The sequence below is a fragment of the Oryctolagus cuniculus genome, chromosome 7 (genome assembly GCF_051225735.1).
Source record: "Oryctolagus cuniculus isolate XC-2025 breed Fujian yellow rabbit chromosome 7, ASM5122573v1, whole genome shotgun sequence".
Taxonomy (NCBI): domain Eukaryota; kingdom Metazoa; phylum Chordata; class Mammalia; order Lagomorpha; family Leporidae; genus Oryctolagus; species Oryctolagus cuniculus.
Genome location: NC_142873.1, coordinates 80,341,092 through 80,357,500, shown reverse-complemented (window position 1 = coordinate 80,357,500; position 16,409 = coordinate 80,341,092). Strand labels below are relative to the sequence as shown.

The window sequence follows — 16,409 nt, the reverse complement described above, 5'->3', positions numbered from 1 at the left end:
CGCAGCCCGGACTCCGCCGACGCGGGGGCGGACACGCGGCTCCAGCCCCGGGGGCCTCCGTCAGCAGCGCCGGCGCGGGGACGCGTCTGCGGGAGGGGCCGCTGCTCGAGGCCGAGGATCCTTGTCCGCGCGCGGCCCGTGGCCCTGAGAGGCGAAGCCCGAGGCTCTCGGAACCTGCGCCCGCGCGCCCCGGGCGGTGTCGTGGGGCATAAAAGGGCGAGAGGAGGAGAGGGCAGGAAGGGCGTAGTCCCCACTTCACCCCTTTCCCGTGACTCTGCCTCAGGGCTAACCACGGCGCGGGACAAAAACTCGCGGCCCGCCTGCGCTCCAGCCGGCCCCCCGAGCGCAGCCGGGCAAGCCACCCGCGCCCCGCCATCTCCCGTGCTCGGCCGTCCGGCTGCGGGCCAGCGTCGGGCCGACGGGCGGACGAGCCTCGCTTCCCCGCGCCGAGGTCTAGCGTCACTCCCTGCTCTCCGCGCCGTCCTGGGTCACGTGCCCGAGAGGCCCCGGCTTCGCACGGCGGCGCGGTAGGGCCGAGGCTGGGATCGGCCCCTCACTGCTTCCCGAAGCCGCTGTCGAACCCTCTTGGTGTTGGTGTTGTGGTGGGGGAGGGAACCCAGAAGGAAGTACCCTAAGCCTTTGGAAATGGGGGACACCAGGGTCTGATCAGCAACCCGCTTCCCGAGGCGACTGGCTCCGAGATGGCCAGGGATGGGCTGGCAAGGTGCGGGCTAGAAATCCCGCTACTCCGCTGGCTGCACAGCAGAACGGCGGCGTCCTTTCCCTCCCCCTCTCCCCATAAGGAAAACCGTTTCATCGAATATATTGTTCTGACCTAAACACGTCCCTGCACAGTGTTCACAGGCGAGGGTGACTGTAGAAATTCCTCACGGAAGTGACGTCGTTTGGACACCCTTTTAGCTATGCAAGTTGCTTTGCTGCCATTTCCTCCTGGAAACAATATGGAAATCCTCAATAAAAGCCTGGAGTGACCAAAACTATTACCACTACGCTGTTTACATTTTTGTTTACAAAAAATAAACTTCAATAACACCAATTTTTCACTTTAAACACTCTGGTATTTTTAAGAGACAGGTGTCATGTTATTGGTAACTTAAGGGTTGTTAATGATATCAATTTTTAAAAGTTCATTTTACCTTAACATTACTTGGGTTTATTTTCCTTTATCAAAAGATCCATTTATTTAAACTCATTTTTTAAAAAAGTGAACTTCTCTCCAACACACCATACTGCAATGTTGGAAAAAATTCTCATCCCTGTTAGAAGGCACCTGAAAACCACTATGACTGCATACTTAGGCACATTACAATCACAAGGCAGTATTGCAAATGAATACTTTATTAAGCTGTGCATATTTGCAAGTATCTGAATTTGAATTTCAGTTAAAGATTTTTTTCTGAAGTGAGTTTTCAGACTGGTTATTATATTATATAATATATATGTAATATAAATTATATTCTTACAGGTTTTTAGAAGCTTACGTTAAATTAGGTTCATCTTCAAAGAAGTAGGCATGCCCTGATTGAGACTGCTTGGTGGCAATGAGCCTGTGGAGAAGAGACAGCATGCATCATCGGAGTAGGTAATGTTCACCCTGGATGTGATGGTTTTCAAATGTTCAATCTTTGCCCTCTGTTGCCAAAACTTCCTTCTCTGCGATGGATGTGCAAGTGTACAGAGTCTGATTCTGAAGCAGCCAAGACTCTACTGCAGATGACTGGAACCTAGGTTTTGGAAAACCTGGGTGGCCTGGGTTGCTTCCTGGATGCTGGTTGATCTACTGTTGGGTTCAGAGCCTCAGCCAACAAGAGCCACAAAGGCAAGCTCTGCAGGTGCTAGCAGAGGGTTGTGAGTTAGACCCCAAGCCAGGCAGGACATACAGGGACAGTGGAGCGTGAGACAGTCCCAACTGTAGAGTGACAGCCTGTCTTCCTGGGCTCAGGAGTGAGGAAATTCCACGGATCCACCTCTTCCACACAAAAGTCAATGAGCTGGTTTTTTAATTCGCTTTCATATGGAAACAAGTAACAGAAATTCAGTACAAAATGGATATCAAATTTAAATACACAGAAATCAAAAACTTTTTTAAGTTGAACACAACTCATGTGTCATATAAAATATATGCCAGAATTTCCTCAAAGTAAGCAAATTCACTGAAAACCTGTGCTGACTCACCACATGACATGGAAACAAGACGGGTGTCTTCCCTTTCTATTAGTCTTAATTGTAATACTACGCTAAACCTGGTTTGAGGTCAGGCAAAGTGATCGCCCAATAAATCCAGACTTACACATCTATGGCTGTCAATGCGCAACTCAAATCTATAAGATCATGTTTCTTAAACTAAGGGAAAATTTAAAAAAATACAACTCCACAGAGGCTTATCCATCTTTTTCTGGCTGTGGGCCTTGGGTGACTTTTTTTTTTTTTTTTTTTTTTTTTTGACTGTCCCTCAGGTGTTTCCAAGCCTCACTGGGGCCAGGAAGTTAATACAAGTTAGCCCTAACTTGTATTCTAAAGGAGACTCTGCTTGGGACAGGCCTGCAGACCTGGCTTCCCACTTTGACACAAACACCCACACATTCCTGCCACACTCCCAATGCCTGGGAGAGCAGCAGGTGTTCTCGATGAGCAAAGAAGTCCCCCATTATCCCAAGGGGAAACGCTAACGACAATCTATAAGGGGGAAGAATCCAGAAGCAGAGTAACCATCAGCTCCTAACTGGCTCTGGCTCTCCTCTCGACGCTTACAGGAACACAGTCCCTTTATTCTCAGTTCCTGACTCGCAGGGATCAGGTGCATGGAGCACAGGCAACGTGAAGGCTGACGGCATTGTGCAGACGGCGATGCCCTGTTTCCTGGAACAAGAGGTTCTCTCCTAACTCTGGAAACAAAAAGGAACTGGAGACTTCTGTGCAGGCACTGGCTGCGTCAGAACCTGTGGGCCGGGGATCCCGAAGGAAAAGCTTCCACTTCTTGCCAGGCCGGCTTAACAGAACTGAAAGTGGCCACACCTGAGGGGGCTGGGCGTGGGGCTCTTGGCGCTGCGTGTGGAGAGTACACCTATGGGTGTGCGGCAAGATGAGGAAAGGTCAGGGCCTGAGCGACCTCAAGTCAAAGGCTGTGAACTGTTCAGGTGGGATTACATCACTAAGGGCAGTGCCGGGCTGGGGGCAGGGGGAGGGGGGGCCTCTGTTGAGTCACAAAACCCTTTTCACTAGGCTTCAGAATTTCTCCTACGCACAGCTGGGGGCTCCGCCAGCCCCCCCTCCTCCCCCAGTCCTCCAGTGTCTCCTCTCTGTGTGAGAAGGGAGACCTCCAGCCCAGGAAGCCGACCTTCACTTCTACAGTAACGTCAGTAAACCATGTCTTCTGGAAGGGCCTCAGAGGGGTTCACAGGATGGCGTTTTCCGCTTGCTCAACACACCGCCCACCAATTTCCCCGGGACGCTGGCGTGGAAGCCGCCGAAGAGCAGGTGAAATAAGGAAACAGCCTTACCGCCAAGCAAACAAGGACGAGGCCAGCCTGTCCCTCCCGGCCCTGCTCCCCCCTCCCGCGGCTCCCACCAATAAGCCACCACAGTCCCCAGAAGACTCTGAGTTGGAGCGCTTAAACGGCTGCTTTTCAAGGAGGAACAAGGTCTGTTTCCGGATGTGGGGCCTCACATGCTCTGTTACTGTAACTTAATTTTGTCATGGCTTGTTTTCAGAGATTATTTGGAGTGAATTGTTTCTTTTGTTTACTATCCAACAAACGACCTCTGCTAATCTTGTATTTTATCTCCCTAACATATGGAAAAGCTATTTATTCTGGCCAATCACATAAAATGAAGAAAACCCCATTTTATGGAAAGGTATATATCACTAGTCTGTTGATCATTAAAGATATGATTACCAGTGAAAACCCTCTGAAGGTGGCACATTTATGCTTCCAGGAACAGATGGGGACACGCATTTTCCTTGCAAATACTTTTGAAATTGCTCTACTGGTAGCAGTATAAAAATGATATACAGATGCCAGGGCCGGCATGGCCAGGATGAGTGCGCCAGATTTACACAGTAAAGCCTTCACACGCGGGCTGTCAGTTTTGATTGATCTCTACTATACCTCAGGAACTTGTTGACTAGGTAGGGAAACAGTGCAAATAATTCACTGCAGCAAGTCAGATAATTCACACAACCAATCGGTCTGCTTCACTCTCTGGCTGTGACATACGAGCCTCCCCTCCAAAGATGCATCATTTTCTAGCTTGAGCAATATTCAATGTCAAGGAAGAAAAGGTATTAAAGCCACACAAAAGGAGCTGGACTATGGCAGGACAAGAAGTTGTTTTGGTAATGGGGGCCAGATCCTGCCCTACGCTAAGTCCTACCAGAGCGTTCAGGCCCAATTGTCATTATCATATTGATTAAAAAAGAAAAAAGTTCATCATAGTGCAATTTTAGGTTTAACGCCAACGGATCGAGAAAGAGCAAAGAATTATCCCACAAAAGCACAACATTCTTACCGCAGGGACGATTCCCTGTTCCAGTTCATTGATGGAGTTGATTAAGTTTAAATGAAGCAGACACTGGATAAAAGTAAGGGTATTGACCACTGGGCACCGCGATCCGTGCTTGAAAGGACCTGATACATGCAGAAAAGCAAGATTTGCTAAATGCTCTAATCTTCAATCAAATCTTACATCAATACAGACAAAGTTTGGTAATGAGAGATTCAATGAAGCATGCGGGAGAAAGAATTAATCCTCTTGGTCTAAACTGGCTTCAACTTTGAAGCTTGCTCCGAAGGAAAGACAGTTATCTAAATGCTAAATAAGAAACTTATTGTACTTTTCATGGCATGCTAATCTTTTGTCTATTTCATCTCTATTATGTGTATGCTCATAGATTGCAGTTGTCATGGTGATTATATCTAGCCACGCTCAGGGGACGGTGGTGAGAAGCCAGGCACGGAGGTGGAAAAGACCCCCACGCAATCCACAGTCCAAAAACAAAGTTTTGAAGGAAAAGAGAAGCAGATAGGCCCTCTGAGACTTCCCACTAGGGCTATGGAAGCGTGGGCCTCCTACGCCTGAAGCCTGAGGTACCCACAGGGAGTAGAGCAACATTGGGGTGGGGAAGGGGTCAGGGAACCTTCTACCTCCAACCTGTTTCCCCATAAAAGTTCCCAAATTTTAGTTCACAGGTGCCTCCCTCCCCTGGCACTCCTTCCTTCTCCGCTGCCCCCCACACCGGCTGTGAGCAGCCGGTAGAAAGGACCTCCGGAGAGAGAACTGACAGACTTGAAAACTGGCAGCCCCATCCTGCATGGCAGTGCCCCGGGCAGGAAGTTAAGTCATCAGATCTGACTGCCAGATGGGTTTGAATACGGACCAGAGAGGCCCATGCCGCCCTGGCAGGAGGTGGAAGCGACAGGGTCATGCGGGGCCCTGGCGACCAAAGGTGACCCTGGGCCCTTTATGTGTTTTACAAAAGTTGCCAAATTAAGATGGGATTATAACTGCTGTAGTCCTTGTCAGGCCTGAAGGGCTGGGAGCCTCAACTATGCTCCGGCAGTGTTGATGAAAAGCTTGAAAAGTAATAAAAGGGAGAAAAGAGCAAGGAAAGTAACATGTATAACTCTTATTAAAGAGAAGAGCCACAGAGAGGTTGTGAACTTGAATCACTGTTTGAACTTTAATTTGTTCATTAACAGGATTTGCCCCTCACTGCGAATGTTATTACTTCCCTTTGCCGCTCAGCAACAACTCTGGGCATAATGAAAGAGTCTGGCAAAAAGTTAAACGCCTGGTAATTAGTTCATTTAATTGAAAAAAGTGGGAGAGAGAAAGAGAGTCCCACGACAAGAGCAGAAGGCAGAGCTGGGAGGAGGGGTGGGGCTAAAATAAAATCTGCGTGGAGGCCCCACCACCACCACCCCTGGGGGAGTGGGCACCTGGTCTCTGAAGATGCCGTTTCAGCAGAATTCATGCCAGCAGCTCCCTAAAGATCCTTTCCCCAATGCCACCCACCCCAGGTCTGAGCCCCCTGGCCAGAGTTTCAGCCAGGGACTATTTTGAGTGATCTGGGATGGTGGCCTGGATGCCAGAAATGCAGAACCCCTCTGTTTCATAAAACCTTTCAGTACAAGGGGAGGGGTGTCTTTCTGCTTTCTCACCTCCCTTCCCTGGATGCAGACTTCTGCTGCCAGGCTGCAGTGAACTGGGGACTGTCAGGAGCCAGACAGAATCTCCATGTTTGCATCTTAATCAGCCTAGAGCACTATGCTTTCTTTCCTCCCCCACTCCAGCACCCAGTTCAAATAAATGCGGGAGGTGAGCAGTGAAATACACTCCTTGACCCGCTCAGAGGTAATAGGACTAAGCCAGTTTGCTTTGCCTCTAACCTCAGAGAGCCTACCTTTTCCTTTGTTACTTATCTCTGGTCTGCTTGTCTACCTCTGTGCACAATCCCCTTCCATGTGTGTCCTCCCTCGGAGGGAAGCAAGCTATTAGCACGACATGGCCCTTGCAGCCAAATGAGAGCAGAGCAGAGTTCAAGAACTCAGTGGTAGAGCAGTTATCCTCTCCCAGTTAATGTTTACAGCCTACCGTAGTTAGGATTTCCTAATGTTGTTAAACTGGTGGTCAAATAATCTGCGTGATGTTCTTTAGTAATACAATTACCCACCAGGTACTCTCCCTCTACAAAACTACTGCAGACAGAAAAAGAGGTGAAGAGACAATGTGAGACAATATAAATGAATTCCCTAGGACCCCAAACCATTTCCTAGGTTTGTTTTAATTAAATGGCTTCTAAAGCCAGGGGAGGGAACAGAATTTTCTCATCCGAATCATATTGTCTGGAAACCTCCCAAATCACCATTCTGCTGGCTACTTCCTCCCCAATCACCACTATCCCTCTTGATTTTACAATCCTAACCTCACGCTTTGTGCCCCTATAAATGATCTTCCTGAAAACCAGCGGAAGACACACACTGAGTCTGCGCCAACAACAGAAAAGGGGAAGGGGGCTTTGTAAACAAGGCTATTTTATAAGTTGAAGCAGTACTAGGGCTTATTTAGCATCAAAGTCACTTCTCACCTTTTACAGTCCCTAGATACTAAGTGAGCTCAATTTGCCAAAGCTGTGGATCTATCCTAGTTTTATTCTAGACAACTGACACTAAATATTAGGACCTATAAACAAAACAAAAACTCCCCCTTACTTCACACAGCTGAGGCCTACAAGTGTAGAGACCAGGTCTGGTAACCCTGTCACTATCCTAATCCACACTCTGATCACCCTGCACATACGCCAGTGGGATTCTGCCTCCAGCTCAGCCATCAGCTGCCTTGGGATGAACTTTCCTACACTGCCACTCTACTCAAGGCCTGGATAGCTCGGATTGCTTCAAACAAGAACAGCTCCTTAAACTGACCTCCATCTTCCTCCCCTCTACAGCGGAGGTGCTGATCGGCCTTTCCTGGTTTGTTTCCACTACTTGCCTACACCAGGCCAGACAGCGCTCTCATCATCCCCTGAGAACAGCATGATTACCTCTGTTAGATTGAGGTTGGCAGCCACCATGTTAGGCGATACAAACATTATTTCATTTAATCCCTTCAATGTAATGAGATGTGCTTATACCCATTTTAAGGTGTAGGGACTGAGGCTTAAGAAATTAAAGTTCTGGGGCAGGTGTTGTGGTACAGTGGGTTACACTCTGCTTGAGAGGCCAGCATCCCGTATCAGAGCCAGCTCAAGTCCTGGCTCCTTTGCTTCCCATCCAGCTTCCTGCTGATGTGTCTAGGCAGGCAACAGATGATGGCCCAAGGTCTTGGGTCCCTGCCACCCACATGGGAGACCCAGATGGAGTTCCAGGCTCCTGGCTTCAGCCTGGCTCAGTCCTGGCTGTTGCAGGCATTTAGGGAGTGAACCAGTGGATGAAAGATCTCTGTCTCTGTCTCTCTCTCTGCCGCACTGCCTTTCAAATAAATAAATCTTCAACCAAGATTTATCTTGTCCAACCAAGATCTCGCAGCAGAACTAGGATAAGTATGCTTATCTCTGCAGCTCAAAAGCTGGTATACTTCCACTCTGGCATACTCCCACCCTGCTATATCGCGTGTCCTGATCTCTCCCTCCCCTTGCCACCTGGGATTCCACTTTACCTATCTGAAGCCCATCTAGCCTACAAATCCAGAGAGAAATGACCACCCTTCATCACCATCTTAGTCTCTGGCAGATTGCTGACGTCTTCATTATCTGCAGCACCTAGTTCGCACTCCCATTTTCTGCGTTGTACGGCCAATCAGCTTTCCATTCAGCCTCTTCCAACTAGACTCTAAGCTCCTTGAAGATGGGAATTTGCCTCAGATTTCTTCATCTCCCATCCTCACTCTCTGGAGCCTAGGAATATAGCTCTCATTTGCTAAGCACTCATCTCATGCACAATAATCTTTACACGATACTGTTATTGTTGCCATTTTGCAGGTAAAGAAGTTAAGGCTCAGAAAGATTAAGAAGTTTGCCCAAGCCACTCAGCCAGTGACTTGAAGATGTGCTATTCAAACCCATACTGTCTGTTCCTTTTCCTTAGCCTTTGCATTGCACTGGCTCAACACACCCTGCCTTACACGACGTGAATTTACAGTGCCACTATATGGCGCATACACAACAGACCTCCAGAAAACACCTCTCTCAGCGTGACACTGGAGACGGGAAGGGGCATTGCTCTTACTCTTTGGCAGGCTGAGGCCCTGAAACTCAGCAGAAGGAAGGATGAATATTTACCCACCTCAGGATACTTCACTTTGCCCTCCCGTCTTGGAGCCATGCCCATGCTGGGGGAGCCAGTGATGCTGTCTGCATCTGGACTGGTGTTTCTGTGAGGTAGACAGGCAAGCTGCTCGCCCCTGCATCCTCTGCACCTTTGAAATGCACACAGATAGGAGAAAATGAAAGATACAAATGTTAATTTTTAAAAATGGCTTTGGGGGGTGGGGTTCTTGCTGTTTAGAAGAAATGAGCTGCTGCTCTGGGAAGACTAACAATTGGACACACAAACACAAAATATGCACAGCTAACCAATGAAGCCCATATGCGGAACTCAAGCCAGTTTCTTATTCTCTAAGACATGAACATAGTGGCAACGGTGATTAATGAAATCTTTAAGAAAACAAGAAACTTTGTGGGTCTAAGAATCAAGGTCCAGAAAGCTAGCCAATTTTCTTAACAAGGAGACTGTCCCTCCCAGCGCCAAGGCTGCAGATCTGGGCTTGACTGTATTAATGGAGCTATTAAGTTCCTTTACAGGCAACAAGTCTTCAGAGAGTAAAAAAAAAAAAAAAAAAAATTCTCCTGCAGTGGTGCCAGAGTCCCTCTAATCAAGCTGAGAGAGGAGGAATGCTGACCATACTGTATTATTCTCTTGCCTCTAGCATCCATGCTAAAACTCGTCCATTCTCCCAAATTTCCAGGGGTAGGTTTCCATCTTCATTTATATCTTGTTTCAAATACCTGGACAGCTCAAGGCTATGACCTTACCTTCATCTATCATACCCAGACTGCAGTACACAAAATCCTGCACACTCATAGCGCTGAATAAACCAAATCCTTTCACCTCAGATGAGGCTCAAACTCCCCTGCGAAGTACACCTAGTGTGTCCTACCGTTGCGTGTATTTCACCTGTGAGGAAAACTCAGATGGCCCTCAGGCAACACAACTGGTATATGCAAACCTAGTCCTCACTCCTAGTCCAGGACTCATAACCACATGCTACTTCCCAAGTCTCAGGGCAATGCCCCATCTGTTCTATAGTCTAGATCCAAATATGAATTTTATAACTCTACAGCTAGAACCTTTCTTTCTGAAAGAGATGTGTTTCCAGCTATAGCCACCAGACTTCTATTACAACAACCTAGGCCTACCTGATTCCTGAAGCTATAAACACTACATACAAAACTTAATATTTAAATCCATATTTAAAAATATTTGGGTGACTTTTAAATCCATAGAAGATGGGCAGGCATGATAGGCCATCTCAAAAGGAAAGCTAAAATCACTGTCACTTGTTTTTCTTCAATTTTCATTACTTATGGAGGGTTTGTTGGGCACCTGGTCTTCCTTTGTATTCCCAACATAAATTTTAGGAGTTGTGTTATCCACCTACTGGACAAACAGTCCAAGGTGTTTCCCCAGTAAAGATCTAGAGCCGAGCCTGTCCACTTTGTTCACTGACCTCTTAGCTAGGTATATAACCCTGGTAGTAACCAAATTCCCTAAAAGCAGACAGGACCAAAAGTTCCAGAGCAGACAAGTGACAGAATAAGGACATTCCTTTTGTCTCAGCTCAAACTTAATCTCCATATCACATCTAACTCAGGGCACAAGGTGGGGGATGTACTTGTTGCTTTAGGCTGTTGCCCCATTTCTTTGTCCACTAGCTGACCTTCCCCATGTAAGGGCTTCAGCATTTGTAAGTTTTAGATTAAGCAGGAAAGCTCTTTCATCTCTGTCTACTGGCCTTGATCTCTCCTGATCATTATGGTCTGGATTCCTACTAATCGCTAATGATCCTATGGCCCTCTATAAAACACTATAGGCATTAGATCTGAACTCTTAGAAAAATGCCTAGTCAGCAAATTACATTCTTTCAGCTTTTCTTGGTTCACCATAAATCTCAGCTGGAGTTGAATTTTAATTATTGCTTGAAATGTTAAATTGTTTGCTGCTGGTTTTTGGAAAGCAATTGTAAAGTCTTCCCCCAAATGAATTCAAACACAATTCAAAAGCCCCAAGACCTACCTTCCCCTTCTCCTTCCCCATTCTTTCTCTTTTGCTTTAGTAAAGTCTTTCTAACACGTCTCACATATTCTAGTCTTGAATATCATAGTAAGCATTTAAGTGCACTGGGTTAGGAGTTTTACATTTCTATATTTTATATAGTAAGTAACATATTACTAACTTAAAACAGTGCAAAGTGCCACTACATATATATTGTGGGGTCTATATTCACTCACTCACTAAAATAACCAGCATTTTAGTTCACAGGTTAGACCTCATCTACAGTCTGAGGATGGCTGAGATTTCTAGTATTGGAGGAATGCCTTGCTCACTAAAAAAAAAAAGTTAAGTTTGTATTCTTAGCTCAACATGATTCTTTATTATTTCAAGGAAGGAGGAACACAATTCTTTGGAACTACATAGAACAACCCCAGTTTTAGGCTTGATATCTTGACTTTTCCCCACCTGATTCCATTATTCTAGAACTTAACAGCTACTTAAATCATACCCCAGTTGTGAATTATCATAAAATCTAGAAGCAACCAACCAAATACAATTGTAGGGATAAATGTATTTGTAACATCTTGGCTTCTCTTACATGCTTCATAAAACTTTACATTCTTTAGGTGCACCTTGCAGATTTCACACAGAATGTTTTGGCACTCAAGGATCTAGGCACTTCTGAATGATGTGAAGCATCACCCAAGAAAAATTAGCACTAGAAATAATAGGGACAAACATGTTGGGTATGTTTTTCTATTTTGGTTAAACCAATTAATTGTAACCAAGCAAATGTACAACTACTTGAAATATTTTTTGCTTACTTAATTGTAAGCAAATCTTACTTCAGGTTGGAGTTAAAAAAGAAAAAGGCAGTGGCTTTGGTTTTAGCTGAAAATACAGTGCTTTCACTCTCTCAACCAGTTAGTCCATCACATCACATAAGAAGCAAGACTTTTTAAGGAAAAGTTCACATTCTAAAATAACCAAAAATATATAGTAAATCTCTTCCATCATAGTTATCCCTTGAAGTTTATTTTAAAAGTTTTAAGGAGAAAAAAAAAACACAAAATCATGGCACAATAAATAAGGCATAAGCTGGAGAAAACTTTGTGAGTCCTGATTAATTTTCTTCCATTGACTTACTACTTAAGGGTAGTTAACACAACTGTCCATTTCTAAAAGTGAAAACCTGCAGTCTTTAACTCTTTCCTACTAATATTCCGTGAGGTTCTTGGAGCCAGGAGGAAACAAACACACTTTAGTTACATTTCATTAATTATTTATTAAATGCCTATAGGGATCATGTTCAATGGCAAGATGAAGTGGAGGACCTGTAATAGGTAATGAATAAATATTTACTAAATGGGTGGGTGGAGGAAAAGAAAACCATTTGGAGTTCATTGTAAAATCAACTCCCACACTGTGGACCCCCATGGGATTTGGTCCGTGTAAAGACAGTTTCCAACTCAAAAAATGTTTGCTTAGATCTGGATTTGACTTTTCCAGTTATTCTACTTCTAGAAAATGGTTGGTTTCATAAACAGGTCTCTCACTGACTTCCTGGGAACTGTTTGCCGGGTCACCTAGTCTCTGTTCCTCAGTTGACATAAAACAGGAATAAGACAAAAACTCTTCTCCTGCCCACGGAGATTTAGCGAGTACAATGATACACAGCGACAAGATGATAACCCACAGCTACCTCGTTCGGCATTGTGAAAGATGGCAACCCAACACCAACTATTTCCAGTGTGGGATCGAAGACGCGAGGCTTCCCGGTCCCAGAGCGGGTCGAGAACGGGTTCTGTATTGCCCGTGCTCGCAGAGTGACATGACACTGGTTAACAGCTCGGGTCCGTGACGGCTGTCGACCTCGCGCGCAGGGAAACACGCCGGCCCCACACGGACACGACGGCTCCCGAGCCTGGACCCGGGCGCCAGGGGAGCGCAGGAACCGAGGGGTTGGCGACCTGGACTCCCGTCGTGGACAGGCCTGTCTGTGGGTCGCCCTTCTCCCGCTTGCTGGAAAGGGCGACCGAGGCGTGGGGTCGCAGGGCGCGGCCGTCTGTGGGATGGGCCAGGGCTGGCCCCGGCTAAGGGCCTGGCCTTGGAGAGGCGCTCCGGGCTGCGCTGCCGTCTCCCTCCCCGCGCTCCGCGGCCCCGCGCCCCGCACGCCCTCTCCTGGGGTCTCGCGGTGGGCGCGGCTCCTTCCCAGGCCGCGTCTCTCCTCAGGTCCCCTCCCCTACTGCCGCGGGAGAGCCAGAGCTACCCGAGCCGCGGTGCCAACCGCACACAGAACCCCCAGAGGGCCCCGTGCGGCCTCCACGGTCTCAGCTCCCCCAGCTCCCGGGGCGCAGAGAGCAGCGGCCACGGTCACAGCCTGGCCCCGCCGCCGAGCCCGGCAGACGAGAAGCCCCGAGCGGGAGGCGAGTACCCCCGCCCCCAAGCAGGGCCCCTCCACCCTAGAGAGACTCTCACCTCCAACGACCGGGCGCTGCCGCCTGCAGGGGGACCACAGAGGGTGCGCCGGGCCCGACCGCGCGGGGACCTCGCTGGGGAGCGCAGCCCCACCCGGCAGCACCCGCACCTTGGCGCCGCCTCCTCGGGAGGGAGGCCTCTACCGCCCGGTAGCGGACCTGCAGCCGCCACGCGCGACGCCGATTCCGCCCCGAGGGCCCCGGCCCCGCCTCGCCTCGCTCCTTCCAGGCTGGCCCCGCCCTCGGCCCCGCCCCGCGGCCCCGCCCCCTCCGCTCCTCCGCCCGCGCGTTCCCTCTCCCCTCGGCCGGCGGGTGCCATCCGCTCACTCCGGGAGACGAACGCGGGGCGACGTGGAAACCATTCCACCAAAATGAGCTGTGATATCCTTTTGATAGCTATAATTTATTCCAAATCGTCCCTGGACTGAAACGATCAATTAGCAGCCCGAAACGCACTGTGAAGTAAATTGTCACACTCTCTATTACAGGATGGTTATCATATATTTATAAGGTGTGTTTTCTGCAATCAGAACCAACAAGGTGTTGAGCGATCAGTCATCAACGCACTTCTTCAAAAAAGAGAGGCAGAGCAGCTCCGGCATTGTGTGGCGGGGAGGGGGGATCCTCCTGACAGTTACCGCCTCCTTTCCTGCTGGCAACCGCGAGCCCCTGAGGGCTGGCGCTGTGCACACGCACCCTTGCCCGCGAGGGACCCCTGGTGCGGCGCCCCTGTGAACTACAGACCCCCCAAGGACTGGTTTCCTATTGTGTAAAAGCAGACCAGGAGTGAGAACCGCTCGCACTGCCTTCCCTCTCACTTTGGAGAACAGTATCTTACCCTTTGCCTATAAGCTTCTAACAGAACGTTCGCTTTCCGCACTTGACCTCGTCTCTCTGCCTCCTCGGGTCTCCAGGGATTGCCCTCCTCTCCCTACTACTTAGGTGGTGCTCTGTAAGATTACATTAGGATGATGCAAGGTGTTCTCGAGGAGCGAACTGGGCATTCGAACTGGGGTCTCCACCAGAACTCTTCCATCATGTATAGAGTTCTCAGAAAATCAAAGGAAATGCTCACTTAGTCTGGCACACGGCTTTAACTGGACCAAGCTGTGAAGACGTTATTATTTTCCTTATAGTAACCCTCAGTGGTCAGGAATACACATCTACCGCTTTGGGGCTTCCCCTAACAGAAGTTTACCAGGGAGTCATCCTTGAGTTATTGGAAGGGTTCTTGTTTACACCCAATTAATTTTCATTTTACCCAAACATAGCTCTCGAGCCCAGTCTGTTGATTACTGATTGTGAGAAAAGTTCAGCAGCTAGAAGTATGCCTCTGTGGAAATGCAGTGGCATTTGTCTAGAGTGAGTCACAGGTATGAGAGTAAAATGCAGATTATACACATTTGCCTTAGGTTAACTGCCCCTACTTCTGCATGGCAGGGCTTGTCTGCAATGACAACTCTTGAAGAACGGGAAGGAAATCTGGTAGGGCAACTGGACCATGCCAGCATAAATGGGTTATCCTCTCTCAGAAAGCAATAGGACTAGGAATGCTTGCTTCAATTGGTTAGACTAGCAAAGAGCCAGACCTAGCACCTTTATCCTGTACCTTCCAATGTTATGAACTTGCATTAATAGCTAATATTTTGAGTACTTATTACATGTCCAGCACTGTGCTTTAAATTATGCATTATCAGGGCCTGCACTGTGGCATAGCAGGTTAAGCCACTACCTGAAGTGCCAGCATCCCATATGGGCACTGGTTCTAGTCCCAGCTGCTCCACTTCTGATCCAGCTCTCTGCTACGGCCTGGGAAAGCAGTAGAAGCTGGCCCAAGTGCTTGGGCCCCTACACCCACATGGGACATCCAGAAGCTCCTGGTTCCTGGCTTTGGATCAGCCCAGCTCCAGACATTGTGGCCATCTGGGGAGTGAACCAGTGGATGGAAGACCTCTCTCTCTCTCTCTGTAACTCTGCCTTTCAAATAAATAAATACATCTTTTAATAAATAAGTAAATTATGCATTATCTTATTTAATCCCCTCAACAATATTAATGGGGAAGTTCCTTCATTTTGTCAATGAGAAAACTGAGACTTGGAGAGATTAAGTAATTTACCCAAGGTCACAACCCTAGTAAATGAATATCTCCAGTCAGGGTCAGTCTCCATTGCCCACATCTTCACCCCAATAATACCTCAACATTTTCAGACTTTAAGATTTCTCGGCCGGCGCCGCGGCTCACTAGGCTAATCCTCCGCCTAGCGGCGCCGGCACACCAGGTTCTAGTCCTGGTCAGGGCACCGGATTCTGTCCCGGTTGCCCCTCTTCCAGGCCAGCTCTCTGCTGTGGCCAGGGAGTGCAGTGGAGGATGGCCCAAGTGCTTGGGCCCTGCACCCCATGGGAGACCAGGAAAAGCACCTGGCTCCTGGCTCCTGCCATCGGATCAGCGCGGTGCACCGGCCGCGGCGGCCATTGGAGGGTGAACCAACGGCAAAGGAAGACCTTTCTCTCTGTCTCTCTCTCTCTCACTGTCCACTCTGCCTGTCAAAAAAAAAAAAAAAAAAGATTTCTCCACCAAGATTTTAATGGAGCTCATGACACAAGGAGAGAGGTAAATTCTGGGACAAGAAGGAACAGCTGATCGCAAGAGAAAACCGAATGGTTACTTATGCCCTCAACCTGGGTAATTGCTTGGGCCGTGGTCTACCCTTCCTGTAGCCTATGCTTTGTCTTTCAGAATTAACACCTGCCGGGTAGCCAAATAGACTTTACCGAGGATCAGATGTGGCTGCTAAGCTGGAGGCCGGGTGTAGAGGATGGACACTACAGACCCCAGCGAAAGCAGAGCACCCTGGGGAGGGCCTGAAGTGGGAGCTGAGCGGGCCAGGGGCCCTTGTCCCAGACACCAGCTCTGAGAATAAAATGTTGCTTCCTAATGGACTTTAAATTACCAACATCGCTAAACTCTCCCTTAATAGACTTGTAAAGATCTGCTTGCTACCTTTTTCTCCCTTCATGTAGAATTTGTAATCAAGAGCCCAATTTTGTCATTTGGAAATACTAATTATCTAATCACGGCATGCTGCATAACGTACTTGTCTGCCCAATTAGCTAGGACAATTATTAAAATTCAGAGGC

General features: G+C 48.1%; 1 protein-coding gene and 1 long non-coding RNA gene across 11 annotated transcripts in view; both read right to left on the bottom strand.

Annotated features, from left to right (window-relative positions):
* The window catches only part of LOC103350262 (uncharacterized), a 5,788-nt gene extending 4,971 nt beyond the window's left edge, over nt 1–817 (bottom strand). Inside the window, exons 1-2 of the mRNA XM_089336771.1 lie at nt 675–817; nt 1–483 (exon numbers count right to left, since the gene is read on the bottom strand). The exon at nt 1–483 is cut by the window's left edge and continues 241 nt beyond it. Of these exons, the coding sequence (XP_089192897.1) occupies nt 1–483; nt 675–817 (626 nt within the window). The remainder of the gene's footprint in view (nt 484–674) is intronic.
* The window catches only part of LOC149125624 (uncharacterized), an 81,660-nt gene extending 68,172 nt beyond the window's left edge, over nt 1–13,488 (bottom strand). For 5 of the 10 annotated variants that reach the window (XR_016210924.1, XR_016210927.1, XR_016210929.1 and 2 more), the window contains exons 1-2: nt 13,272–13,488; nt 8,805–8,937 (exon numbers count right to left, since the gene is read on the bottom strand). This is a non-coding gene — a long non-coding RNA (uncharacterized LOC149125624). Of the gene's footprint in view, nt 1–1,334; nt 2,029–2,438; nt 3,086–4,530; nt 4,650–8,804; nt 8,938–13,271 lie in introns of those variants that run through there. The other 5 variants (XR_016210923.1, XR_016210925.1, XR_016210926.1 and 2 more) reach the window with 5 other exon arrangements.
* Between the last annotated feature and the right edge of the window lie 2,921 nt (nt 13,489–16,409).